Here is a 27,764-nt window from a genome sequence, read left to right as displayed (position 1 = left end):
TATGAAAACACATAGTACATCATAGACAATAGGCAATACTATGAAAGTGAAATACAGTTTATTATTTTGTGTCATCTCAAGCTTACCGCTTTACTGTGCCCATCGTTTCCATAGATTGAAGGAACTGGACCATCAACGAAACAAAATCTTTCGGCGAACCAGTCTCTATACTGACAAAAGATTTCTGAAACACCCGTCCTTGAACAAACAGGATTTTGCCCACAGATGTGGGAACACTGCTTGAAAAATTAAATTTGACCAGGCACTTCTTTGAGGTTCTGATGCTGGGGGACGGTGCAATGAGTTCTGTGGACTGATGCAACCAACAACGGAACATTTTGATCTCCTCACTTCAGCATCCTTGAGTTGTTTGGACTACAAAAGTCTATCCGAGTAATAAAGATGGCTGATTTGCGAAACCGTTTGGCCTCACCCAATGTCTTGTTTGGTACTACCGCCCCAATGGATGTGATGTAATCGATAAAAATACGTAATAGAAAACGGAGAAAATTGAACTGAGTACAAAATAGCCCCAAACAGATCATTATAGTATGTACTACCTCTAGGTCCTCGAGGGATAGATTACACTTCTCTACGATCTTGGAGACTCCAAGTACATAATAAAATGAATATAAAATAAAAAAAGTGGATTTTCCATGATATGTCTAATATGGAAGGTGGACGGTGTAAGGAAACTTTAATAGACAGAAAAAACCCACACCAACCAAACTCCAAACAGAAAGGCCTAGGCTGAGATTCAAAATTGGCCCTCTCGACTGTGAGGCTGGAGTGTAAACCACAAGCCCACCGTGCTGCCTCCATAAATATCCCACTTTTTAATTTCTGCTCCGGTCTTGTCTCTTACTGGCTGCAGCGTCCATGCAGTTGTGATGCATTTACTTGCAATTCAACATTTAGAATCACAGCTCAACGAGTTGTGGCCAGTTGTCAACTCATGAAAAGTAGTTGCAGAACCCTGCACACTGCACAACACAACTGAATTCTTCAGTGGCGTTCATCCACTCTTCTTTTTTTCCCACGCTACTGCAAATTCTCCAAGGTCTTCTGGTGCCCCCCCCCCCAAGGGAGGCATGAGTTATTTTTTTTTAAATCTGCTGCTCTGAACGCAAACAAAACTTGTCTTGGATGAATTGCTCCCTTCCTGCAGCTGTCCCCTTTCATGATAAAATACCATCCATCCATAGAGAGTGGCTCTGTACAGGTAGCATAATATTCACTTACTCCTCTTTATTTCACGTTCACACACTGTAGGCTACTGCAGCTGCACTGTGATCAAAAAGTAGTAATGGGAAGTGAGTGAGAGAGCAGAATTAAGCCAAGCTATGTATATCGTTGACATGGGGCCAAAAACTCATAAATCACATTGTGGTGAATTTCATATTTTTTTCCAAAATCTACACTATTAGTCAGTCCACGCGTGTGGGTGCTATTTTCACAAATCATTGTCCAATCTAAAGGGTTGAAAATGGCATGTTCTCGTCCATGATGCAATGCTAATGATTGTACAAACTTGACATTGTTGGGCTCTCCTGAAAAGTAACTATTTTGGAGGTACAAGATGTTGGCCCGACACCAGCGATATCTGATATATAGCACATGAAATTTACAGGGAGCAATGTTCCTTTGCTGGGGTTCAAATACTGTGTATTAATGCAGAAAAGCGCATTTTTATGTTCTTCAACTTTATAATACTATAAAGTCCAAGTAATTTCCTCATCGTCAAGCCTACTGAGTTCTATATTAGTATGAAAATTGTTGAAGAAATTAATGTTGGTTGGTTCATTCAATTCCCTCCTCCATTCAAAGCTGGAATGTTTTATTTTTATTTTTACTTCACTATTGTGCTCAAAATAAAATATTCTATTCAATCCAAAATTTAAAAGTATCAAATTAATTCTTTCCTCTTCTTCTGCAGGTCTGACCAAAATGTTGCTCATCCAGTACATTTTCTGCTGTAGCCTATTAGTTCTACTGGAGCTGGTTGTAGCCCAGTACGAGCACCTCGGCTATCCACCAAGCTATTTGGAGCCAGAGCAGGAGCAGTACTCTGGTCCCCAGCTAACGCCTGACACGCCCAGAATTCAGCTCAGGCTGGGAGGAGACAAGAGGAAACACAACGAGGGTCGTGTAGAAGTTTTCTACAACAACCTATGGGGAACTGTCTGCGATGACGACTTTTCGATCCACGATGCACAAGTTGTGTGCCGAGAGCTGGGCTACTTGGAAGCAGTTTCATGGTCACCATCAGCAAAGTATGGGAAAGGAGAAGGTATTTCATGGCGCTGCAGTTATTGGAGGCTGAGAAATGTATATGTGCAGAAACACTTCTTGACTCAAGCAATCTCTGCATGTTTTTATATTTTTGTCACATAAGTATAAATCTCAACGAATTAACCAGGAGAAAAATAAGATCGCTCGCTCTTTTCCATCTTGGGCTTTTTAGTGTCATTGGTATCTGGAATTTGCTTCAAGGCCACTTTTCCATAATTCTCTCCGTACGCAAGACTTTTCCTCTCTTGGTTCCACAACTAGAGCCCCCCCACCATCACTATCATGCCGTTGTCGATTAATAATTATTTTCCCCATCAGGACCCATCTGGTTTGACAATCTCCACTGCACTGGCAAGGAAAAGACTTTGGCGCTGTGTCCCTCAAATGGGATTGGTGTTTCGGACTGTAAGCACAGCGAAGATGTAGGCGTGATGTGCAGCGACAAGAGGATCCCCGGATTTAAATTTTTCAACATTCTTCCCAACCATTTGGAGGTACAGCTCAAGCATAATTTAATCACACTTTGTTATGTGTAATATTGTTGCACTAGTCTGTGGTAAGGACCTACTTTTATGATAATGCTTTCAGAAATTTACAAAATTCCAATGATGCTGGGACGTTGTATAAAATACAAATAGAAACAGAATACAAGCCGTTTCAATTTATATTCAATTGAAGACACAATGTACAAACTACACAATGTTTAATTTTGAAACTGATGAATTTTACAATCTGTATGAGCAAGTAGTCTAGCAATTTATGAACACTTTTTCACATCGTACAATTTCAAGAAATTTTGAGTTTTAATCATTTACAATGCATACGATCATCAAAAATTTCAGAGAAAATCGAAAAATCTCTCCATGAAAGTGGCATGCCTAAAGCCCAACACTGAATCCCCGTGACCTTTGATCCGGTGGGTGGTAAAACTAGTGTCATCTACTATGCAAAGTGAAAGGCTATCCATATAACAACAACAAGCTAGCCAGTATAGCAGTATAGCAGCAAGCGAGCTATATACAAACAACAAGCTTCTCTGGGCCTGAGTTCATCTGAGTTGGGCCAATTGTAAAAGTATGCTGTTGTCTGATGAGTCCACATTTTATATTGTTTTTTGAAATCATGGACATTGTGTCCTCTGGGCCAAAGAAGAAATGGGCCATCATGAGTGGCCTGCCAGCAGTCCTGACTTGTCTCCCATTAATTGTGTCGTGCATTATTACATGCAAATTATAACAAAAGAGTGTTGACTGTTGAGCAACAGAAGTTGTAAATCAAGCAAGAATGGGAAAAATTCCTCTGCCAAAGCTTTAAAAGATTTGTCTCTTCAGTTTCCAAATGCTTAATTACTATTGTTAAAAATAAACATGCCCGTGTCCTTTTTTTGCAATCTGATGCAGGCATCAAATTCAAAATAAATGGATAGTTACAAACACCCCCCCCCCCCCCCCTTCATAGCTTCATTTAACTGGCTCAGAATATAACGTTTTCATTGACTGCAAAGGATTTTTAGTAAAAAAAAACCTTATAATAGCTTACATCACCTTCCATAAAGAATACAGACAAAATTGAAGACTTAACAAGGGTGCTAGAATTGAAGATTGAAGTAAATATTACCATCGGTTCGGCCTGTAGTGAGGACATTTGGGACAAAGCACAAGTGAACTCCCTCTTAAATGCAGGTCATAATTTTTTGGTTTTAAACAACTCGGCACACTTGAGGTCAATAGCAATAGCACATCCCGACTCTCTGGTTCAATAATAGTAATTTCCACACATCTTTCACTGAGTGTGTGTGAGTAAAAGTAATGTTTAACTGGTTTGTTTGTTTTAGGTATATTATAATTGTCGGAGTTGGCTGGCAGGCTGGATGTTTTCAGATCCTGCTGATTTCTAGACTGGACTATTAGCATGGAATTACTTTCAAACTCAGCTATTAGCTTTCTGTGCAAGTCTCTTGAATGCACATTCCAATGTTATGAGAACACTGCAGCGCCTCGATAAGTGAGCAAGGACCGAATTGTGGGCTTCTCATGTCAATGCTATTATTGTGTTGTTCCCTCTTGGACTGTTATAATTTATTTGCGGAAGTGGAATGTATCTTTCTTTGTCAATTGCATGTGTAAATGCGTCTACGGTATCTGAAATGTGCAGAAGTTGATGTAATGCTTTAAAAAAGCTCCAGATGTCTGATGTCAAGCCGTGTGGTGAAAGTCTGATTCAGCGTTTCCATTCTAAAAAACATCTGGACCCCATGCCACATCGTATGCACACTGCATTATCTGGAAGCGGTATCCTGGTGACACACCCAAAGACACTCTGATGTGTAATAGTGGTAATGATTACATATAGTTGGAGGTTTTCTTTGATTGGATGATTACTGTGCTCCGAGAGCATGTAGGGGAGCCACCACCTTTTTAAGTGGCGCTAACCTCAGTTCGATGTCCAGCAAGCGATTCACACACAAAGGAAATACCCAGCCAATGAGCTAAGAGGGAGGTGAAACATGAATCCTTGCATGCATGTGTTGCTGACCTTTTACTAATGCGGTCAGATTCTCCTTTGTAAGTTCGTCACCATGTTACACTTTTGAAATTGAATAGTAGGTGTTGAATCTTGAACATTTGTTCGAATTGGCTATTATGCCACGATACAGAGGTTTCCAGTGGAGTATATTTGACTTGATTGTCACAGTAAGCTGACCAGTACACAATTGACACTGTGAGTTTACTGAGCCTCACTCTATGAAATATTTGGTTTTCTGTCTGTGTGTTTGCATTGCTGCTTCACCATTACAATTGAATCGGCCACTGGGAATTCGCTGAGGTCTGAACTGCATTCATGAGCATACATTCCATTCTATTTTTCAACATCTTCAACATGTAGAAATTCCGAAGTTTATGAAATGGTTGGCAATTCCCACTTTCCTGCAGCCTGAGGACACAATTTCATTTAGTCTAAAAATATGAACGGTAACAAAAACAGTATGTCCTGAGACTATACATTTCATAAGGAAGGCCAAATGATATGTTGGACAACTAAACACACACACACGCACACACTCGCACACGCTGTCACATGTGAAGCCTCAGAAAGCCGGTGAGCTATGATTGGTTGTCTCCTGAGACCTGGCAACTGTGATGTGATTTTCAGTCAACAGCATGTGGTAAAATTGCTCTTTTGCCTGTTTCGTTAATATCAGAATTAGAAGCGTCCACCTCGACGTTGGGGAGCATGATCAAGTTGGATGAGGACTGGGGCAGCGGTGAACAGTTATTTCAGGCATTTAAAGGCAGAATCAGTTTATCGGCTTGATGGAAATAGTAAGGTAGTAGAAGGGAGTTGTTTGTAGGGTGCAGTGACCTTGAATGAACTTCCTGTAAAAGTTTGCAAACCCCAGGAACTGTTGCAGCTGCTTGCAGGAGGAAGAAACTTGCCAATGAGGCACTCAATCACAATAATTGCAAAGACCCTGCAAGACAAAATACAGACTTAATTTGTTGATCAAACACAATAATACTGTAGTTGTAACGAGTCGTACAATATTTGTGAGGGTTAGCATCGGCTCTATATATTTCAGATTTATTTAAGAATATATTCAACCATCATTTCTGAAAAATGTTTTGTTAATAACGCACAAGAAATATTAATCTTAACTAAGTGCCAGTTTGTCAGGTCCTGTGCTGCTTCTGTTCCTGACAAAAGCTTTGCATTTTATAAGAACAGAAAAAATGTTTGAGAACTAACAGTGTCAACACATTTGAATTTATAGTTTATTTTGTTTGGCTGCAGCATTTCTCATCCCCTAACTCCTCTCATGCACATACACTTCATAAGAAAATTACGCTGAGTCACCTCTTGTGCAACTCACATTTTCCTCTCTTAGGTCACCCCCTCACTCCTGAGAACATAAATTTCACTTTACTCCCTGTAAACTTCCAAATACAGTACGTCCGCGTTGAACTGTAAAATGGTAAAATGCTTTTGTCAGCCTTCATCATTGCACAGTAATTGTGGATTTGTACATGGTAATTATCTTTACAAAAAAGGTTTCAGAAATGACCATCTTCATACAGATGTTTTTAATGTGGGTAGTCACTTTTTCTTAAATTGACAATTGGTTGGTTCAGCATGTCTAAATCTTGCATGGGGCAGTTTATGTAAATGATTTCATGCTTTTTATTTTGAGTCAAGGCATCAATCTTTCAAGATGCAAATATCATGTTTTTAGCATTCAGGTCAACATATTGAAACTAAATTGTCAGCTGCTAATGCCTAATTCACTGAACGAGACGGCTACGTTGCGATCTTCTCCGGAACGCAGCAAGGAATAGAAAGCATTGGAGTTGAGACAAGGAGATGCAATACGGGGTTCCTCAAGGAAATTCCCAACTCCCGCATTAATTTTGCATTAGTATTGCATTAGTATTAAATAAAGCCAAAATGATTTTTTTAATATGTAAACAAATGATTCATAGCTAGACATATGCTAGATAGTGACTCTCAATTCAGTTTAACACTTGCTGGGAAGTCACATAAGACACTTAAATCAAACTAGCTTGTACTTTGTGGCTCAAAACATTACTTATTGACATTAAAGGTGAACTCTGGCCAATTTCATCAGTTTTCATTTCTCTCAAATTTCTTTTTCCATTCATTATGCCTGTATTAAATTTCTTTGCATGTGAGTGTTGGTATGTACGTTCTGTATGTAGGTGTGTAGTTATGTATATAGAAATATATATAAACTATATATTCTCTTATATATCTGCTTACCATCTCTGACATCATTTGTGATTTTACAGTGAACCAATACTATGTATGAGGTTTAAGGCACTGTAAATATAAGAACACCGTTTAAGCTTTTATGTTTTTCTGTTGGTACCCCATGAAGAAAGCTTTTGTTGAAGCAAAAGCAAATCGAGGTCCCAGACAACAATAAATGATAATACATCGCGAGACTGACAACAATGTTCAACAATATGAGATAAGAAATACTGCAAAATTATTTCATGTAGGAATTATTGCTGAAGCTTCGTATGTTACATACATGAACAACTTCCATCGTTTCAATTTTCTAGTTTACTTTGTCAAAGCGTTGGGGAAACATCTGTTTCCACTTTGCGAACAAATGAGGTTTTTAAATGGGGCGTCGCAAACTGGGCCATTTTGGAACTGTATGACTGTTGTTTTGTAGTGCATCCATTGTAGACACATAATACATAAGTACAATATGAAGGTACAAATATTTTTTCCTCCTAAAAATAATTTTCTATTCTTATAATATACAGTATTGACATAAATCGATCGACCCATTTACAATATAGAGGAAAAGGCATTTCTGTTGGAGGCTTTACCTTACCAGCATGGCATTTTTCCCCTGCATGTGATGTGATTTCTGCTGCTTTTGAAAGCTGTTGAAGGCCTCTATTAGAAACACGTGTTCATAAGATGTGTGCTGTTTTTGCTGGCGCATGTTCATCTGCTGCACAAGAGGAATGTACTGAAAGCACATCATGGTCGAAAAGTTGAGAAACCTCTAAAATGTTTTACAGTTAATATATTGGGTTGCTGTCTTACTGTGGCATGCACGTAAGAATATTTAGATCCTGTACATACACCCTTAAAACTGCTGGGTTAAAAGATTTCCTGGGTTGGTCCATTTTTTAACCCAAATTGTTGTTTCGAAGCCAGCAGTGACTGAAACATGATGACACAAACTATAGCTTCACATTCTTATAAAACTACAGTAGTCTACTTACTAAGAGTTATGCTGTGTTCTGTAATATAAAAATAGAACCAACAAAATATTGTCTTCCCTGTACAGTAAATTGACTCTGCGAGATTGAAATGCGATAAGATAGCCTCTTCACTTAGCTATTTTTGACACATGGAACTCTTCTTGACTAAAATGAAAAACATAGTTTCCCGGAGAATGAGGACTGTGAGATAGTATTCACTATCTGTCGCCGTGATAACAATTTCTACTTAGAAGCAGATTAACGTGATATGGACCAGTAAAAATGGAAAGTGCAATTTGTTGGAAACACCTCCCAAAAATAATCAGGTCTATCTGCTGTCAAGGGTTTTAATATTATTATTACAGTCATTCATTCATCTTCCATACCACTCATCTTTACAAGGGTTGCCATTATTATTATTATCATTATTATTATTATTATTTATTTGTGATTGGGTATATAACTGCTCGATGTTAGAAAGGCAGAACACGACTTGAGTTTTACACGTTGACAGAAAGAATAGCTAAAACATTTTTCAGTGTTGCACTACCTATTTGTGAGTATGATTACAGTATTGCTCTATCTTCAGTACTGGTATCATAGTGACCGTCATCTGACAGACAATTATTTTAAGTGGCTGTGTGGATTTATTTTAAAAGCCTTTAAAAAATGTCCATGACGTGTAGTTTATTCTGTCAAATTTAGTAGTCTGCATCATTACCATTCGTAGCAAAATTGTCTTCACTGCAAAACATAAATAGATGTAAGTAAATTAATGAAATAAATATGTTAGTCACTACCGATTAAATAAATATAAGTCACTACTTATTTTGGTATTTATAGTCAAAAGTAATCATTCATGTGGTGGTTATCTCATCCCCCGCAAACTGTCAAATCTGTGGTGCTTGCTGCTGAGATGAGCTGGAAAGCATTCAGTCAAGTAATTTTTTCCAGTCACAGACCTACTGTTAGTGGGCCTGTGCAAGTCTGTGGTCTTATTATTTATACGTACATATGTGAATTCACTTAATTATATTCAAGTCAACATGCAATGCCTCTTTCCCCTTGTGAGGGACAGTCCAGGGTATTTCTCGCATTTTGCTCGTCAGCTTACATGTGATCCTGAACTTTACGATGGGTCGAAAAGGGGCTGTTGGCTTGCTTCCTTTGATTTTCTTCTCAACTATGGAGTTTCTTCACAACTGTTTGGTGTGTAGCTTTATACAATATACAATATTATATTGCACCAGATCAACTTCACCTCTCCTTTACTTGTCATCCCACAAATGGCTTTTCCATCTGTGCTTTTCCCTCAAAACAAGACACAGGAAAGGCCAATGTCCCTGGAGAGTGCGGGAACAAAACAAGACACACATGTTTGTAATCTTTTTTTTTTTTTTTTTGGTGAAACTAAATGGCTCATACTTTAGGGGTGGGACATCACGTGAGCGCCTGATTTCCAGACTGGAAAGGAATAAAGAGAAATTAAATGGAGTGGATGAGGGCAAGCATTTACATTGTCCAGCCAAGGAGTAAAGCACTAACCTAAAGACGAAGTTGGTATCTTTTCCTGTAAGTTTGTTTGTACTGTATGAAGACAATGTCCATACATTTGCACTGTATTTCCCCATCATAAGGTGCACTTACTAGTTTAAGCCTTTAATTTTCTCAAAAAGCAAAGATGCGCCTTTTAATAAGGTGCGCCTTTTCTGTGGACTGAATTCCGACCAGTAACCAGACAAGCTTTCGAATCGCTTACGTTTCCTGGCAAATAAACACTTATGAATGCATTTATTTGGTCTGATTTCCAAATTGCCCTCATTTTTTTCTCTGGCACATCACATTTTAATAAGAAGAATGTAATCATAATATGTTTAGTGATATTTATGAAGATCTAAAAAATCTGAAATCTCAATGCATTCTGAATGAGGACCAATGTAAGGTTTGGCAGAGATGTTTACCTCTTTAAGAGATGCATTTTACCCGCCTGTTTTTTTTTAAATTATCTTAGCTTAAATTTCAAGCAGCCATGGTGTTTTGGGTCATGAAAATGTCTACAACTGACTCTTGTATCATATTGTGTGTTTGGTAAACGTAGACAAAAGGCCACACTCACCATAGTAATTTTGTGTATGTTCTCAACTTGTGCGCAGTGAACAAACATTTCTAGGCATTCATTACTGAATGAGGACCAATGTGAGGTTTGGCATTGTTGTTTACCTCCTCAAGAGATGCATTTTAGCTGCCTCTTTTTTGTCATTTTAGCTTAAATTTTAAGCATTTATGGTGTCATGGGTCATGAAAATGTCTCCAACTGACTCTTGTATCTTATTGTGTGTTTAGTAAACACAGACATCTATGGTTCACATGCCATTTTTATTATACTTCATTTTGCACAGCTTCATTTTCTCTGCACTGTAGACTTTGTTAGACAAATTCAGTTAGGTTTGGCAGGAAATACTCCACCGGAGGTCAGATTGAGTGGTGATTTGTAGTTCTCAAATTTCTGGACTTGTCTTGGACTTGGAGGAAAAGCAGTGTTTAGAAAATGCTTTCTTCATTATTTGATTTACTGCATTATGTATGTGAGGTGAGGAATCATGAGCATGTCTGCTGAGCCAACCCGATGTATTTCCGTATTGCAGGATGGGCTCAAGCTCAAGAATGTGGTTGCTTCGGGCTATGGGAGATAGCAAAATGATACATCCTCACAGAAGCAAACAGTAAAGGGGTCTGCAAGCTTGTTCTCTGGACCTTTTTATTCTTTGCCATATTTGATAAAAATCCCAGTAAAACATTCAAAGTCAAATGACCCAAAAGTCGTGCAATTTGCAACACATCAAATATTTTTGGTAGTAGCAGTGGTGTTCTTCAGCTTTCTTATTTAGTGTTAATGTGAGCTTCGTACATTTTTAAAGAGGAAGTCAACCCCAATATTTTCTTCATGTGCCCCCACTAGTCTAAACATGGCATTCTGGTCAATATTGTGTTTGTGGAATATGAGTTAAATAGCAAAATCCACACATTTTTATCCATCGCATCACAGATGCCAGGTCTCGGTTCAGAACCAATCACGGCTCAGCTTCAGAAAACTGGTGAGCCGTGATTGGTCATGACCTGAGGCCTGGCAACTGTGATGCCATTTTTAGTCAACAGCAAGTGACAAAATTGTCACCTCCTGAGATAGATAAAAACTTTGGATTGGAACTTTGATGGATTTTGCCCGAAACATTAATCAGAATATTGTGTTTTGACGAGTTGGGCTGCGCAAAACATATATGTAAGCCCAATAATTTATTTGATCTAATTATTAAAGTTACTGATGGTGTAGTGGTTTACTTACCTGTCTTTGTGCATGGGGAATTGCTGTCTGTCTTTATGTGCCCTATGATTGACTGACAACCACTTTGTGGTGCAAAAGAAAATTGAAGGATGGATAGCGTAATTGTTGAATTCAGCAGAACGGCAAACATGGTTCAAAGCTTTTTCTTTTTGCTGTTTTGTTTTCCTTTAAAGCATGTCCTTTAGTTGTCCCTTCTGCCAGGAATGATGGAAGATGAACTGCAAAATCCACTGTAAAAATGTGTAGCCCTCTTGTAACTACTTATTAAGTGATGTTGTGTTTTCTGCTCGCCGAGTCCATTGCTTTGTTTAGTTTGGTTGTGTTAACAAGACACCCAGTCTCAGGTTTATACATAGTATGTCTAATTAAAAACAGGAAATTTAATTTTTCTTTCGTTTGGAAAGGCATCTTAATTACGGCTACTGTGAAGAATCTTACATTTATGAGCTTTTAAAGGTAAACACAGTTGCAGGGCATCCAGTTATAGTGCCCCTTTAAGAACAGTAAAAATGTGTTTTACTTGAAAAATGTTTGATCACACCAAGCTGGTAGGTCATAGCCTACGACCAGGCAGCTAGGAAATGGGGTGTTTTATTGTGTCTTATGTAACACAGCTAAATGATTACTTAGAACCTAGCTCAACGGCCTCTGGATGACTCCCCAGCACACAGAAGCTGTAAATCTAGTCTTAAAACAGCAAGGCAGATTTGCTAACCAATATTCCATTTCATTTCATACTCTCCGGTTGTAATATATTGTGGAACTAAGCATACATTTAATTTGTTGATGTTCCGTCTTTCATGAGGGTTTCATATTTCTTACAGAACCTTGACATTCAAGTAGAGGATGTGCGCATTCGAGCCATTTTGTCATCATTACGCAAGCGGATCCCTGTGACAGAGGGCTACGTGGAGGTAAAGGATGGTGGGAAATGGAAGCAGATCTGTAACACGGAGTGGAGCCACTTGGACAGCAGAGTCATCTGTGGCATGTTTGGCTTCCCTGGGGAGAGGAAATATAACGCCAGAGTCTACAAGTGAGTATTTGTGGTTAGGCTGGGGTTGCATTCTATCTAGTGCAGGTGTGAGAACATGATCACTCCTGGTCATTTCTATAAGAAATTAGAGTTTCGCAATGTTTTTTTGGACAAATAATACGACCACCACCTGCACAAGTCAGAGAATGAAAGTAAAAATAATCAGCCAAAATAATGCGGTTGCACAAGTTTGCACACCCTCTAATAAGTGGGGACGTAACTTTATCATGAATTAGATCCAAACTCACGTTAAATGAGAGTCAGCACACAACTACCAACTTTTAAAATGCCTATGATTAACCCAAAATGAAGTTCGGCTATACTAGTAGACTTTTCTAAAAATTCATATTCTTTTGAACTTAACGTTCTATTTCTGGCGAAAGAAAGATAGTCCCAAAGCATGACGGTGCCACCACTATGCTTCACTGCATTTTGTTCTTTTGCTGATGAGCATTATAGTGTTTGCGCCAAACATACCTTTGGAATGATGGCAAAACTGGTTAGCACATTCAACTCACAGTTCAATTTGTGGAATCAAATTTTAATTTTGGCCTTCTTTTGTGAATTTTGCACGTGTGCCCTGTGCCCACATGCGTTTTCTCCGGGTACACTTCCTACAGGGGGAAGTGGGGTGTTCTTCCTACACTCCCAAAACATGCATGGTAGGTTACTTGAAGACTAAATTGCCCATGTGAATGGTTATATTTGGGTATCTGTGCCCTGCAATTGGCTGCGGACTACTTCAGGATGTACCTCGCCTCTCCTCTACAAATTAGCTGTGACAGGTCGGAGCACATCTCCGAGGATAAACCTTACGAGTTTTTTTGCCCGTCTCTCATTAACAGCAATTAAAGCCGTTTGACATGTGTGCTATGCCTCACACCCACGGAGTTCAGCCAGCTTAGGTTGCCACTGTTCCTGATAACTTTGATTTTTTTTCTCGCTGAAAACACTGTTATTGGAGCGAATCTCTGTGTGGAATAATGAGAACCTCTCAAAGAGCTAACTTCACTGTTTGCATCCACTATGCAGAGTATTTTATATCAGTATAATGAATTCTGACTGACAGAGATTAGGTTTATGTTTTGCACACAAATTTGGTCCCGATTTTATATTTCATTCTTTATAGTTCCGACAAGAAGATGCTTTGAGTGAATTTTGTGCCATCAGTTACGTTATGTAAAATGCTTGTTAGTTACTGATTTCTGATGTCCAAGGTGCATGAGACACTGCACCACAGGTTAATCCTAGTCTTCTATAAACTAGTGCTAATGCATTCAACACCAAATTTAGTGGGCGCAGAGGCTGGATTTTTCCTTTACTGCAGCAGAGCATGGCGACTGCTTAACTTTCCATCGACGTGTCATCCTGCTCCCGCTATGACTCCGTGTGCTATGACTCCGTGTGAAACGTGTGGTGTGTGGGGCTGTTGGATTTTGTCCATAATTTAGGGAGCGCGCTATCTGCACCTCACGGCAAAAGCCAAAACTGAACGGGGTAAAGAATAGCCCCCATAACTGATCATAAAAGTATTTCTGCAACACCTGGAGGGATAGATTACACTTTTCTACAATCTTGGAGACTCCAAAGTGCACAATTAAATGAATATTGAAACAAAAGAAGTGGATTTTCCATCATATGTAAAAACAATTGTTTAATTGTACATACTACTGATGGAGACGTGGAAAATATCCAAGAACTGTATTTAAGAAATTACTATGAAAACTTATACAAGAAAACCAATCAAGACATTAGCTATGGCGTCAATGCACTTATCAGTGCAATCATGAAACTGTATTCAATGTATTATTACAAATAACATTAATAAATTAAACTGGGTTTAGTTTTCATTTGTGAAAAATAAACTCCTGTGATAATCTTTTGCATTATCATGATTGCTGTAGTACAGTGCAGAGTAAATTCCAATATAGATCAATGGCTTCATTCCATGCTAGCGAAATAAGAATTGTATCAGTAAAGGTTTCCTTCTGTTAGTGTTCTAACAGATTGGCTCTAATTGCCCAGCTGCCTCCAACAAAATTAATAATGAGTCTTATCGAGTCCCCGATGAAAAATAAATGTTGCCTCCCCCATCTGTTTTTTTACACATATCTTAGACCTAGGACAGTTGTTTAAGATGTGCCGTTGCACTTAATGAGCGTAATAAATAATTACATAATGCGGGATTCCTCAAGATGAGACATTAGCAACCCAGCAGGTCCCCTCATTGTTAGAATAACAGGTTTTGCCACGTTTATTAATTCTAAATTATTTCCATTTGTCATCTTTACAAAAATATAAAAGAGAGTGTAAATTCCATTTCACCCTGAGGGATTAAGATTAGTACAATGAATCTGAAACACGTACATGTAGCGCTGAAGCAAATCTAATAAAATCTTCATTAATGAGTCACTTTCTTTTCATAACTGGTTCGATGAAAATCTTTTCACGTATTCTATTTGCAAATGTAGATATAGCAGTGATCATAATTGATTAACAATATTTAATGTCAGAGTTTTAATGGGCTTGCCAATGTTGGCTCTTTCACTCTTTACTTGCATACATAAACCATTCTAAGCAGTTTAATATTGTAACTGATTCTTACTCCTTGTTCTGTGCAGGATGTTTGCTCGCAGGAGGAAGCCCTCATATTGGGAGTACGCCGTCAATTGCACCGGCAACGAGGCCCATTTGTCTAGCTGTAAACTGGGGAGGGATAAATCCGTGGAATCCAATGGAACCTGCGCAGAAGGGTTGCCTGTGGTGGTGAGCTGTGTCCCTGGAAGAGCCTTTGCTCCTTCATCTGCGACTGGATTTAAGAAGGCCTTCAGACAAGAGGTACAGTCTCACTTAATCTCTGCTCACGCTTGAAAAGCACTTTGGTTGGTGTCAATTGAAGAGTAAATTCAAGCACTTGTCGCTATAGGCGCACAAGGAGTCTGTGCCCGACCACCAAGAGGCTTGTGCCCCTACTTGAGGCACAGATCTCTAAAATTGAACTTTTAATTTATTTAATGTATTTCGTATCATGAAAGTAGCTGCTTTGAGCACGTAAAAATTACATTTTAAATTTCTTTTCAGTTTCTTTTCTGTGCCTCATGGACTAGTGTGAGCACAAGCATCTTGATGGGCACAGACCCTCATGGCCTGCCCAGTGTGTGGTAAAAAACTTTACTTTCATGTAGTTAGAACTGAAAACGTTCACATGAGGTAGAAAGATATAAACTTTGATACGTGAGAAATGGTTTCAGTTTTTGTGACTTTCGGTTTGTGAACCTGAGGGGGATGCACTCCAAATCCACCTGTGATATGGAGAGACCATATTAAAAAAACATTTAAAAATAGGTTTTAACCCTTGCAGTCCTTAAAAGACACGCCAAATAAACCAATACAAATATAATTTTATTAAAACACACACTTCAATGTATTCCATATTTTTCAATCTCTCTTGCTGTTCTGAGGGAGACCGTTGTATAACACCATTCTCCAAAGAAGGGGAAAAGAATGGTGCTTCAAGCTGTTTGTCGTGCCCAGTTTAAGTTTACTGTTTAATCCACAGATACAACAAAACAGAAGTAAGTTTTAAATTTAAAAACCAAAATGTTCAACCAAACCATATCATTTCATCTAATGAATGTCGAATAGCTTGTTATGTACACATAATGCAAAACGCCTTACATTGGCTAAAAAAAAGTGTTCATGGATGTTATCGTACTTCAAATTCATAGTTTGGGATCTTCTCTGCCTCTTCTTTATGTGCTGCATATCTTCTAGCAGACCTTAGTGCCTGGCATGTTGTGGCGCAATGTAGTAATACATGGAAGGTGTGCAACTCGAAAATCAGACTTGGCTCTACAATGTAAAAAAACAATTTACAACCAAGGATAATAAAATAGGGGTCTCTCATTAGTTGATGTTTGCAATTATTATACTTTATATTATTTTAGGGCGGGAGGGGGGTTCTCTGGTTAGCACGTCTGCCTCGCAGTTCAGAGGTTGCGCATTCGATTCCCCCTCCGGCCGTCCCTGCGTAGAGTTTGCATGTTCTCCCCGTGCCTGCGTGGTTTTTCCCCGGGAACTCCGGTTTCCTCCCACATCCCCTAAAGAAACCATGTTTGTTAGGCACTCCAAATTGTGCCAAACACTGCAATATGTGGTGTAAACTGTATAAACTATGCGACACTTGTTACATGTGTTTCCACTAAGTTTTCCTAAACAGTTGCTGGGAGATCTGTATCACTGCCTGCTTTCGTCTACAAACTCTTAAGTTGATTTTAAGAACGTTTTTCCTTTTCAGCAACCATTGGTCCGTCTGCGCGGTGGGGCCATAGTAGGCGAGGGCCGTGTAGAAGTGTTGAAAAATGGAGAGTGGGGCACCATATGTGATGACAAGTGGAATCTGCTGTCTGCCACGGTGGTGTGTCGAGAGCTGGGCTTCGGTACAGCCAAGGAGGCCCTGTCCGGTGGTCGCCTCGGACAAGGTGAGTTACGCATCCAAAGAATAAATACTTCCAAGAGTCAAAAATGTGCTTTACAAGCATTACAAGTGTTCTGGGATTAGTAATATCACAATTGTCTTCAATAACCAAGTCTGTATGTTAAAACTCATAAAGATGTTTTACCTGGGTGTTGGAGTCACTGTAGGGCTTTTGCCATATACACTACCGTTCAAAAGTTTGGGGTCACAAAATTGTTTGGGTGACCCCAAACTTTTGAACGGTAGTGTAAGTATTATTATAATAAAATATTATGAATTAAATATTATAAATTATATCTTATATTTGTATAAGATTATAAAAAATCTATGAATATAAGTATACATATATATTATAAGATTTTTTACACAGAAGATTATATATATAATCTATAAATAATTATCTAAATAAATATATACACTACCGTTCAAAAGTTTGGTCACCCAAACAATTTTGTGACCCCAAACTTTTGAACGGTAGTGTATATTTAGAAAACATATACTAATACACAACGCACAGAGTCACCAGCTCTATAAAATTTGCAATCATGCATCATATTTCCTTTTATATTTATTTTCAAGGCCAAAAGTCACATAAAAGGAGACATTGTGTTTGATGTTAATTCTAATGCAATGTATCATCTTTTTCTTTTTTGTGGGATGTTGGGGCGTATGTAGCATACATTACAGTGTATAATCAGTTACCTTACCACACCAACCAGCTGGTGGAAAAAAAACATGCAGAAAAGACATTCGGTGATCTCAGTAACCTCTTCTGTAATCATGGCCTGCACTGGAAGGACTTCCTTTCCAGACTTCCAGACAGCACACAATGTTTATACCGCTGGCTGCATGAAGTGTTTTTACAGTGTCTTCTCAGCACGTTTTTACAACAAGAGTGAGTTGCCCCATGGAAAAACTGAAATGTGCTGTTTACCCATTGAAAATCACACATTCAGCAGATGTTTTATACACTCTGTTTTCCTGTCATCATAAAATACAATGGAAAGGTTATTTAAAAAGTAAAACAAAGTAAGAGTATTGAATTGAGCTGGATTGAATTGAGCTGGCTGCTGCCCTTTGTGCAGTACATAAAAAAATAATAACATTCTTGTAGATGCAAAATTTAATAAGAGTTTTTGAAGGTACGAGCCGCCGTTCAACCATTTTTATTTTTGCTTTGGCTTGTGAGCAAAAAAATTAGTCCGGAGCGCTTTGTGGTGCCAATAAACTAAATTTTCTTGACAACAATCAGCACTTGGGCAGATAGTGAACAACAGTTCAAAGAAGAGGTTTCAAGCTGTTTATTACCACTCCCAGTCAAAGTTTACTGTCAAACTAAACAAAACAAAGAAAATTGTACATTGTGTGTTTAAATCAGCCACATGGCTTAGCCTTAAGTATGTCCGTTTAGCTTTATACTAACAAACATTGCAAAACACAATAAACTGGCTAATGAGTAGTATCAGTTTATAACCTTTTAAACAGGACATTTTTAAACAGAAATGGTGCCAAAACATGTCTGGATAAGCAACATAACAATTTTATTAATTTCATTGGTTTGAGATATGAGTGTTTTAAGTTCTGAACATCATCAGAACAAATTGAAAGCAGTTTGGAGAATGAATATGACTTTTGTATTCTACCTTAGATGTTACATTGAGGCTACAGTGACTAGAAACGCCTACTACTTTAGAAAAAGAACATACATTTCAGATTTTGGCGATGCCTGAATGGTGGTACACTGGTTAGCACGTCCGCCTCACAGTTCAGAGGGTTTGGCTTCAATTCCACCTCTGGTCCTCCCTTCGTGGAGTTTGCATTTTCTCCCCGTGCCTGCGCGGGTTTTCTCCGGGCACTCCGGTTTCCTCCCACATCCCAAAAGCATGCATGGTAGGCTGATTCGTCTGTGTGTCCTGTGATTGGCTGACAACCGGTTCAGGGTATCCCCCGCCTACTGCCCGATGACTGCCGGGATAGGCTCCAGCACATGGGGACAAGCGGTACAGAAAATGTATTATTATGAATACAACATAAGAATAGCGATATATTCTTTTCCTCCAGCATACTTCATTTCTGGTTACAATTTTCACCTGCATTTCCTTTCTGTAAATATGGCTAGTGTCGACAGAAAGTGTCCTTTTCAAGAAGTGTTTTTCTTTTTGTTTGCAAGGCATGGGCCCAGTCCATATGAATGAAGTGCAGTGTTCTGGATTTGAGAAGTCCATCACAGAGTGTTCCTTCAACGAGGAGTCTCTGGGCTGCAGCCACGAGGAGGATGCAGCTGTTAGATGTAATGTCCCTGCTATGGGCTTCCAGGAGAGGGTGAGCTTCAGATTTATTTGATTCCCCTTTAGTTTTCTATTGACTTGTTTCTCAAAAGGATTACAAAACACATAGTTGGGAATTAATTATTTATCCACTTGATTCCCAAGCCCTAGGAGCCTTTGCATGAATTATGGATGTGACTTCCGGTATGAACTGGAACCAGTGTTTTGATTACATGAGAACTATTTACATGAGTCTGCTATGTATGACAGTTACAGATGTAAACAACGTGCAGAACACTAGATATCACAGTGTAAAAGAGAGAGAAAAAAATCAATCCCGCTTCTTATTTATGACATCAAAAAGTGGCCAGCGATATTGTGAAGTGGAATGTTTAGCTACTTTCGGATGATGAGATTAGCAATTTCAAAACTTCATAAAATTAATGAAAAGATTTGGTTTCTGAGTCCGGTTCTTCGATTCAATTCCAGTTCCTAATGACTCTCCTATACTTAACCAAAAAAAGAAAAAAAAAGGAGTTATTTTGGACAAATCATATTAACTTCTCTGTTCTTAAATTGCTTGAACTCTTTACCGTTTGTTAACTTCACTACAGGATACTCAAAGTTAAAGATTTTAGAGCTTGAACGCTTAAGAAATGTTGAGCAAAGTTTATCAAACATGTATAATTGCGGTCAACCACTACAGGATCTCTTTGCGGACATACTGGTTGGTCATCTGACATTTATTGGGTCACTAGCATGAATTATAGATTTATTATGAGTTCGCCTATTTTGTATACACTTATTTTAGATGTAAAAGTATAAATTGGTACACACTTACGAAATCAAATGTTTCATACACCAGCACTTCATGGACATTTTGAAATGACTCTTATAATCTAGTGATCATCAACATATTGCTGTTCCAAAAATAGCTCACTATTTAGAAACAAGAAATATGATCACATGAAAATGTGAAATCTTGTAGAGCTTGATAGAAATTTAGTGTTACGGATGAATATTTATCCATTTTATACTTTGTTATATCATTAAAAATTCTAGTGGGAAATCATTAACATAATCTGGGTCATCATATAGATGAATATAATTATTTATAAACCAAAGGTAATTTGAGGGCATTTATTACGGAAGTGTGTATCAAACTGGTAGCCCTTCAAATGAATCGGTACCCATGAAGTAACGGTACCTTTCAAAAAGCTTCATGACCACTCCTTTGGTCTGTATATAATTTTATCATTTAAGGAATTCCTTCGTCTCTGTCTTTTGTACTAATTGTGCTAAAAATCAGACCTGATTTATGAATATGAGCCTGAAACAATGTGCCTCTCCTCTCGTCCATACCTGTAGCTGCGTTTGAGTGGAGGTCGAAATCCCTTTGAGGGTCGTGTGGAGGTGCTGGTGGAGAAGAACGGCTCTCTGGTGTGGGGCACCGTATGCAGTGAGGGCTGGGGAACCATGGAGGCCATGGTTGTCTGCAGACAACTGGGTTTGGGCTTTGCCAGCAATTATTTCCAGGTATGAGCAAAGGAACCAGATAGAGTAGGAGGTTGTACCCAATTAAAGATATCAAATTAACTCAGCTAAAATAGTGCTAAACACAAAAATAATTTGGATTCTCGAGATAATTTCCACGGTTCTTTTAAATGTGAAGAGGAGCACAATAGCTACAACTAAATACATTATATATAATTCGAACGACTGTTTACGAAGTTTGTCAATCTTTCATAGCAAAATACAAAACAAAAAGGAATAGGAAACAGATTACGTTGGTGATTTTATTTGTTTAGAAATTGTTCCAAATATTATTATCAATCAATGTAGTAGTAGTAGTAGGAGAATGAAGAGCCTTTTAAGGCACGTGTCAAAATCTAAGATGCAAAAAGAACTCTGCCAATGACCTAGATTGAGGTAAATATACACACATTTCTAATATGCAATCTGAATATGTAAAACGCATATGCAATACTTAAAATTTGAATAAGTTATACATTCATAGTTATGTAAGATGTTAATGTTAGTTAAATGTAGCTACATTTATACTATTGAATGTCCTTTGAGAACACTCATAAGTTACAAGTTTTACTTTCATAACAACATGGTTTAACATTTTATTGTAAGTTTGAGCTCACAAATGCAAAATGTCCATCGTCATCACCATCAATATCCAGTTATAAAGAACAGTAGACAAGTTTACAAAGTTTACAATTAAATGAATACATAGTAAATTTAAATTGTCCAACAGTTATGATGCCACGCTGTTTTCCCAAGACAAGAGCAACAAAATTATTACAATTTTTTTTTTTTTTTTTTAGTTGGAAGCTTCCAAAACCATCCAATTTGCTTAAGACTAGAGGATGATGAGATAAAGTGCTGTATTACTTTAATAGGAAAAAATACTCCGAGAAGCTCCAGTTTGTTTGCAACGAGTTGGAGAGAGCTGAGTTATACAAGGGGAACCTTGTGGTACTTATGATGATGATGATGATTATTAATATGAGAGCGTGACATTGCATTGGACATAGTTGGAAGTTTTGCAATGAAGGCAGGAGGCTGCCAGGAATCTGAGCCCCTTCTGTTAGAAATGTAAGTTTTTAATTCTTTCTTAGCAGGGCCTCTGTCAGTGATGGTTCCTTTGAATCATTGTACTTTTTCCCTTTATGGCACATGTGAATGATTAAGAACTTTTGTTTACTGCCCTCTAGTATCAATTAATAGTTGCTAAAATCAATCGAATTTCACGGTTGTTTTTTTTCTGTGGATAAAATAGAATATATTTTTGACAATAATGTAGTGGTTTTGTTCTACAGGCTTCAAGTAAAGCTGAAGAAATACCAGAGTGCACTCCAGTGGTCAGAATTGGAAATTGCACTCCAATGGAAAAACAACTATAGCAAATTATTAGATTAGTTTACCAATTTTCATCCGTTTTCCATTGCTTGTTCTGTTCAGGATCATGGGTAAGCTGATGCTTATTCCAGCTGATTGTGGGTGAGAGGCAGTGTATACCCTGCATTGGTGGTTTGTGTGCTCACTTATTGGGCACATAGAGACAAACAGCCAAACTCACGATTGCACATCCTGGTAATTTAGTAATTTTGTAATCAATGAATCTCTAGATTTTTCTAATTTAGGGGGAACATGCATAGTCCATACAGAAAGCTGCAACCTTGGGTTTGAACTTTGGGCTGTGAGGTGTATTTGGCATATAGTCTTCACCGTACTGACTTTACCTTTTTTTTTTCAGATAGATTGAAGTGATTTAATAATCACAGGTTATTTCCATCCATTACACTTATGTCAAGTCGAACACTCATGTTGTCATTATTATTATTAACCATGTCAAGCTTTTTTGTCTTGTTTGTCCACTTCAAACCTTGGTGCCTGTTTTCTTCTTAACAGGAGGCATGGTACTGGCAAGGCGAGGTGAGTGCAGACAGTGTGGCGATGAGTGGCGTTCGCTGCTCTGGGACTGAGATGTCTCTGTCCCACTGCCTGCACCATGGAGCACACCTCAGCTGCTCCAAAGGAGGCGGCCGCAATGCCGCCGGAGTCTCGTGCTCTGAGAGTAAGGTGGCCCCTCGTAGTTTTTTTAATGTTTGATTTGCGATTCATAATTCGCAGTTTTACCTAATTGCATTCTTTTTTTTTGCATGTGTGCGTGTGTGTGTGGGGGGGGGGGGGGGGTCATAATGGCTAAATAGAGGTGTGAATCCATCAGAAAAAGTCACCCTCTACTTTATGGAAAATTTACTAGCCTGCTAGGAAAGTATCACTTGTGAAAAGTAAGGGAACACTATTACCCCAAAAATGTGGGCTGATTCAAAGTGTGTTTTGTTTTCCTTATTATCAACCAACATAACATCATCCTACGTTTGATTTGATAGAATTTTACATTTCAATGAAAGGAGTGTGTTGAAAGAGAATTTCTGGTTGACACGACCGCAAACACTACTCAAATGCAACGCCACATGATTTGCACAGACTTGACTTCAAATCAAATCATTTTTGTGCTGTGATGCTCCAGTGCCATTGTTGGAATTAGAGTGCTTTACAAAGTTTACAACCTCTTTTCACCTTGCTGCTGATGCAGCATCTGGCTCTGATTGAGACTTTGCATCCACTGGAACCGTCTTGACATGGCACGTGTCCCATTGTGTAATTGTGTCTGTGCACCATTCCTTCGCCTCATCCTTCATTCTCGTCCCACAGCGGCCCCTGACCTGGTGCTGAACCCTCAGGCGGTGGAGCAGACCACCTACATGGAGGACAGGCCTATGTTCATGCTGCAATGTGCTTTTGAGGAGGAGTGCCTGGCCTCCTCCGCCAAAGAGACGCCTCCCAACTCCTACCGCCGGCTGCTGCGCTTCTCCTCGCAGATTCACAACAACGGTCATTCCGACTTCCGTCCCAAAGCTGACCGACAGTCTTGGGTGTGGCATGACTGTCATAGGTCAGTTCCCAATTACAGATGTCTCTGTTTGCTTGATGAAACGCATACTACTTTAATTGTGTATGGCATGATTGAAAAATACGTCAAAACTTATTCCATCTTCGCCACGCATTCGCATGCCCCTGGATTGACCTGAAAGCAGGAGCTTCTTAAGTATGCAAAAACAATTTTGATTTTTTTCTTGACACCTCCACTTCAGGGTTTGCAACTTTTGTTAACATCTTTTGCTTTGTTGCAGGATATGTATTTGTACTCAGAGTGCTGCGTTGGAGCTTTGTTGTTTAAACTCTGTGTATGTGTCGTTAGCCATTATCACAGCATGGAGGTGTTTACCCTCTACGACCTGTTTAGTCTGAATGGAACCAAAGTAGCAGAAGGACACAAAGCCAGTTTTTGTCTGGAAGACTCAGAGTGTGATGAAGGTAGGAATCTCATCTCAATTGTTTTTTTACTTCAGAGATACACTTTTGTGGCAGCGTTTTATGATAAGGTATTCATGCCACGCAGTCACAAATAAACAGGAATAGATGATCGACTGTTGTGATATGACAAAATAGCTACTGATGAGTTGATGTCAAACTTCAGTATTATCCTGCATAGCTTACTTACAGGTAATGTCGGTTAGCTTTGTATATTGTATGTTAGCTTAATTTGGGAGACTCCAAAATGCCCATAGGTTTGAAATTTGAATGTGAATGGTGCTTTGTCATTATGGGCAGTTCGATTAGCTGGTACAACATGTACCTCTTCCCCAAAGTCAGCTGGGAAAAGTGAATGGGTGGCTGTAGGTTCTGCCCCCAAGTGGCTAAAAATGCTATACGTCTGCAAAAACATTTAGAGAAAACATTTAGCGAAAGTGTACAAAAAAAAGTTAAAATGTCCAGTCAACCTTCACATAACTTCCAATAAACTTGCAATAAAAAAGAAGAAAAAAAGAAGAAAATACCTTTTTTTTTTTTCTTGTCTTCTTGCAGGCATTGAAAAGCAATATGAATGTGCCAATTTTGGAGAGCAGGGCATCACCGTGGGCTGCTGGGACACATACAGGCATGACATCGATTGCCAGTGGATTGACATCACTGACCTAAAGCCCGGAGATTACATGTTCCAGGTAAATTTGCTGCCCACAATTATCTCTTCTTTTATTTCTGTGTCCTTCAAAATCCTTCATGTATCCTTTTTACAGATAATAATCAATCCAAACTACGAAGTGCCAGAGTCTGATTACACCAACAACATCTTGAAATGTAGCTGTCGATATGATGGCCATCGTGTGTGGATGTACAGCTGTCACAATGGTAAGTCTTAGAGATAGTAAATTGTTATCTCTTTTCCTAATGTGAGCTTCACGTGAATCCATGATTAAAAGGATAACATGCCTCCCAAACCCTCACTCAGATATAATGATCATCACTTCAAATGTTTTGATTGTGGGAAACACACTGTTACATCCATTTCTATATTTAGCCTCAGCACTCAGTTGCAGGTAAACCTTATTAAATGAGCAAAATGTAAGGTTTTTATTTGTCCATGCCTTATCCCTTCACAAAGTTTGTTTATGTGTTTTGGGATTATTTCAGTGATAACAAAACAAAATTACAGTGCCTTCTTCACTGCACTTAACCCCTAATGGAGAAGTCGTAATTCCATGTCGTATGTTATTTATTGTTGCAATAGCTTGTGGCAGGAATTTTCATTGGCTTACTGATGTAAAATCATTTTAATATTTGGTTTAGCTTTTAACTTCTGGAATGGGGCACCATCATGATGCTCTGAGTGTATGTAATTTACAAATACATGTTGTGATGATTACTTATCTACTGTGTAAAATGAGAGAAAATAGGCGTAAAATAAAATAATGGTCCGTGCCATAAGGGTTCAAACTGAACACAGTTTCACTATAATACGAACTGTAATCTCTTCTCACAGACCTCACACCCCTGCACCTTCGCAACAAACCAAAATTTCTGAATATAATAAACCGATTAGCTCTGGAATAGATTCTTACTCATCCACAAAGTCATTTCAATTCATCCCGCAAATCTTGAAGCAGTAGGGAGGTAAACAAGCTTTTATAAAAAACATCTCCATTTTAGTGACACACAATTATAGCAATGAAAAGGAGAGAGGGGGCAGTAGGTCATTCCGAGGGGCATTTTAACTTCATGATCACGATTCAAGGCTGAACACTGACTGAAACCATCCAAACATAGCAGAAAGTCACTGTTTGTGTGGCACCTTTGCGTATGCGCGTGTTTGTGCGCGCACGTGTGTGCGTGTGTGCGTGCGTGCGTGCGTGTGTGTGTGTGTGCGTGTGTGTGTGTGTGTGTGTGTGTGTGTGCGTGTAAGAAAGAGTCAGATGAGTATAAACACAATTTCCATCAGGGTTTACAGCAGTGTAGATGTTCAATTCTTACCCAGTGGCAGTGCACTTGTAAGTCTGAATAGTCTCGGTGATTGAAAATGTCCAGGGTGCAGTATGTTTTTTGTCAAATGAGATAAGCTCCACCTCGCCACAGCCGTGAATGGAATAAACAGTAGAGAAAATAGATGGATTATAATTTATTTTAACTAATAAATGTATAAATGGCGTATTCATATTGTCCTTTCTAGAATGGCCTTCATTGGAAAGCAGACGGCCACCAAGGCTCAACAATCACAATTGGATTGGCACGAAATTGCACCTCACTTTCACCTCCAACATAATGTGTGCAAATTTTCTCATTCCATTTGAGCAAGTATTTGCTGAGAAACGAAGGGCAATGTTCAAGATCGTGTCCCTACCATTAAATAATTAAATTTGGTGATGTAGTAATAAAAACACTATTCACATTGAAGACTTATTCACACCAAAAATTAAGAATTTATATGGAAATTGTTATGGTACTATTTGACAAAGACGGGCACCTTGTTAGTAGTCATATTTCTATGTATGCTTATATTTAGGTGAACCAATAAAATAAATAGTCAAAATGAATGCAATTAAAATTCAGCCCTTCATTTAGTATGTGAAATGTCAGGTCAAGATAGATTGTTGGTATGAGCTGTTACAGTACCTAAGGAAAGAAAAGTTGACGGTAAACGTTTCCTTGCTTCTTTGCTAGGTGGCTCATTAAGCACTGAGACCGAGCAGACGATCCCAGGGCTCCTCAACAATCAGGTCACCCACAGGTAAAAACCCACCAGCCATTCACCCTCCCACAGGGAGAACCTCTGAAGCCCGCAGCCACTACACGTCTCCATCTGTGGTGCATACCTCCTGCCAGCCTCGGCCTTCTTCTTACACGCCCCCCCCAAAAAAAGAACAGCTCTATTTTCACCATCCTCCCTGCAAGAGAGCTGTTGATGGAATACAATTTGATAAAGTGTCATAGGAACGTCTTTGTGAATGTGCAGCACAGGAGAAAAAGAAGCTCATGCAGGGTTCTCGTTTTAAAGCTTTCCTGCTTCATTTAATGTCGGGGGTGACTGCAAGGGACGCTTGGCATTCAGGCCTTCCACAACTTTTTAAAAGGTTTCCCATCCACTGCAGCACCTCTATCTAATGCAACAATGATGATGGGAATGTCTGTTTATTCACCTAGAAGACAATTTAAGAGATCACTGATGTTCGCTTAAAATATCCCAAAAGTGTTGGACAAAATCGGTGTCAGAGCTTTGAAGTTTCTCCACCCTACACCTATCCAACCATATACAGTAGCTTTACGGACCTTGCTTTGTGTGTTGGAGCGCAGTCATGCTTGCAAAAAAAAAAGGGGGATTGTCAAACATTTGCAACAAAATTGCAATCACAGAAACCCAAGGCTAAACCCAAACGGTAGAGAGTAATTTCAGTCAGGTATGAAAAGAGCTCCATCGACAATCGATTATGATTCCTCCTTGTTGCCAAAAGCAGCAAGAAGCACTTGTGGTTCTTTTTATTTCATTTTAATTTGTATTAAAACAATGTGAAGATGTTACAGAGCTGGAGTAGAACATCTGTGTGGACTCATAAATGTGGCGAATGATACCATGGACTCAAAGCGTTCCCTATTTAAACACTCAAATGTAGATGGGTGTGGTTTCTTCTTTAGTAACTTGCTGTCTGTTTAATCAGGTTTTGCTTATTGGCTTGTTTTAAAATGTGGTTGGTACAAT

The 27,764-nt window shown here is 38.8% G+C and overlaps 1 protein-coding gene across 1 annotated transcript in view; it reads left to right on the top strand.

The window, feature by feature from the left end:
* The window catches only part of loxl2b (lysyl oxidase-like 2b), a 30,399-nt gene extending 2,981 nt beyond the window's left edge, over window positions 1-27,418 (top strand). Inside the window, exons 2-14 of the mRNA XM_037258686.1 lie at window positions 1,937-2,290; window positions 2,611-2,786; window positions 12,201-12,412; window positions 15,034-15,250; window positions 16,710-16,893; window positions 19,060-19,211; window positions 20,525-20,692; window positions 22,577-22,742; window positions 23,387-23,627; window positions 23,934-24,049; window positions 24,602-24,738; window positions 24,814-24,925; window positions 26,732-27,418. Of these exons, the coding sequence (XP_037114581.1) occupies window positions 1,948-2,290; window positions 2,611-2,786; window positions 12,201-12,412; window positions 15,034-15,250; window positions 16,710-16,893; window positions 19,060-19,211; window positions 20,525-20,692; window positions 22,577-22,742; window positions 23,387-23,627; window positions 23,934-24,049; window positions 24,602-24,738; window positions 24,814-24,925; window positions 26,732-26,802 (2,295 nt within the window). The 5' untranslated portion in view covers window positions 1,937-1,947 and the 3' untranslated portion in view covers window positions 26,803-27,418. The remainder of the gene's footprint in view (window positions 1-1,936; window positions 2,291-2,610; window positions 2,787-12,200; window positions 12,413-15,033; window positions 15,251-16,709; window positions 16,894-19,059; window positions 19,212-20,524; window positions 20,693-22,576; window positions 22,743-23,386; window positions 23,628-23,933; window positions 24,050-24,601; window positions 24,739-24,813; window positions 24,926-26,731) is intronic.
* Window positions 27,419-27,764: the final 346 nt, after the last annotated feature.

Source organism: Syngnathus acus, chromosome 9 (assembly GCF_901709675.1).
Source record: "Syngnathus acus chromosome 9, fSynAcu1.2, whole genome shotgun sequence".
Taxonomy (NCBI): Eukaryota; Metazoa; Chordata; class Actinopteri; order Syngnathiformes; family Syngnathidae; genus Syngnathus; species Syngnathus acus.
The sequence above is the reverse complement of the archived record's forward strand: the minus strand, read 5'-3'. Positions and strand labels throughout refer to the sequence as shown.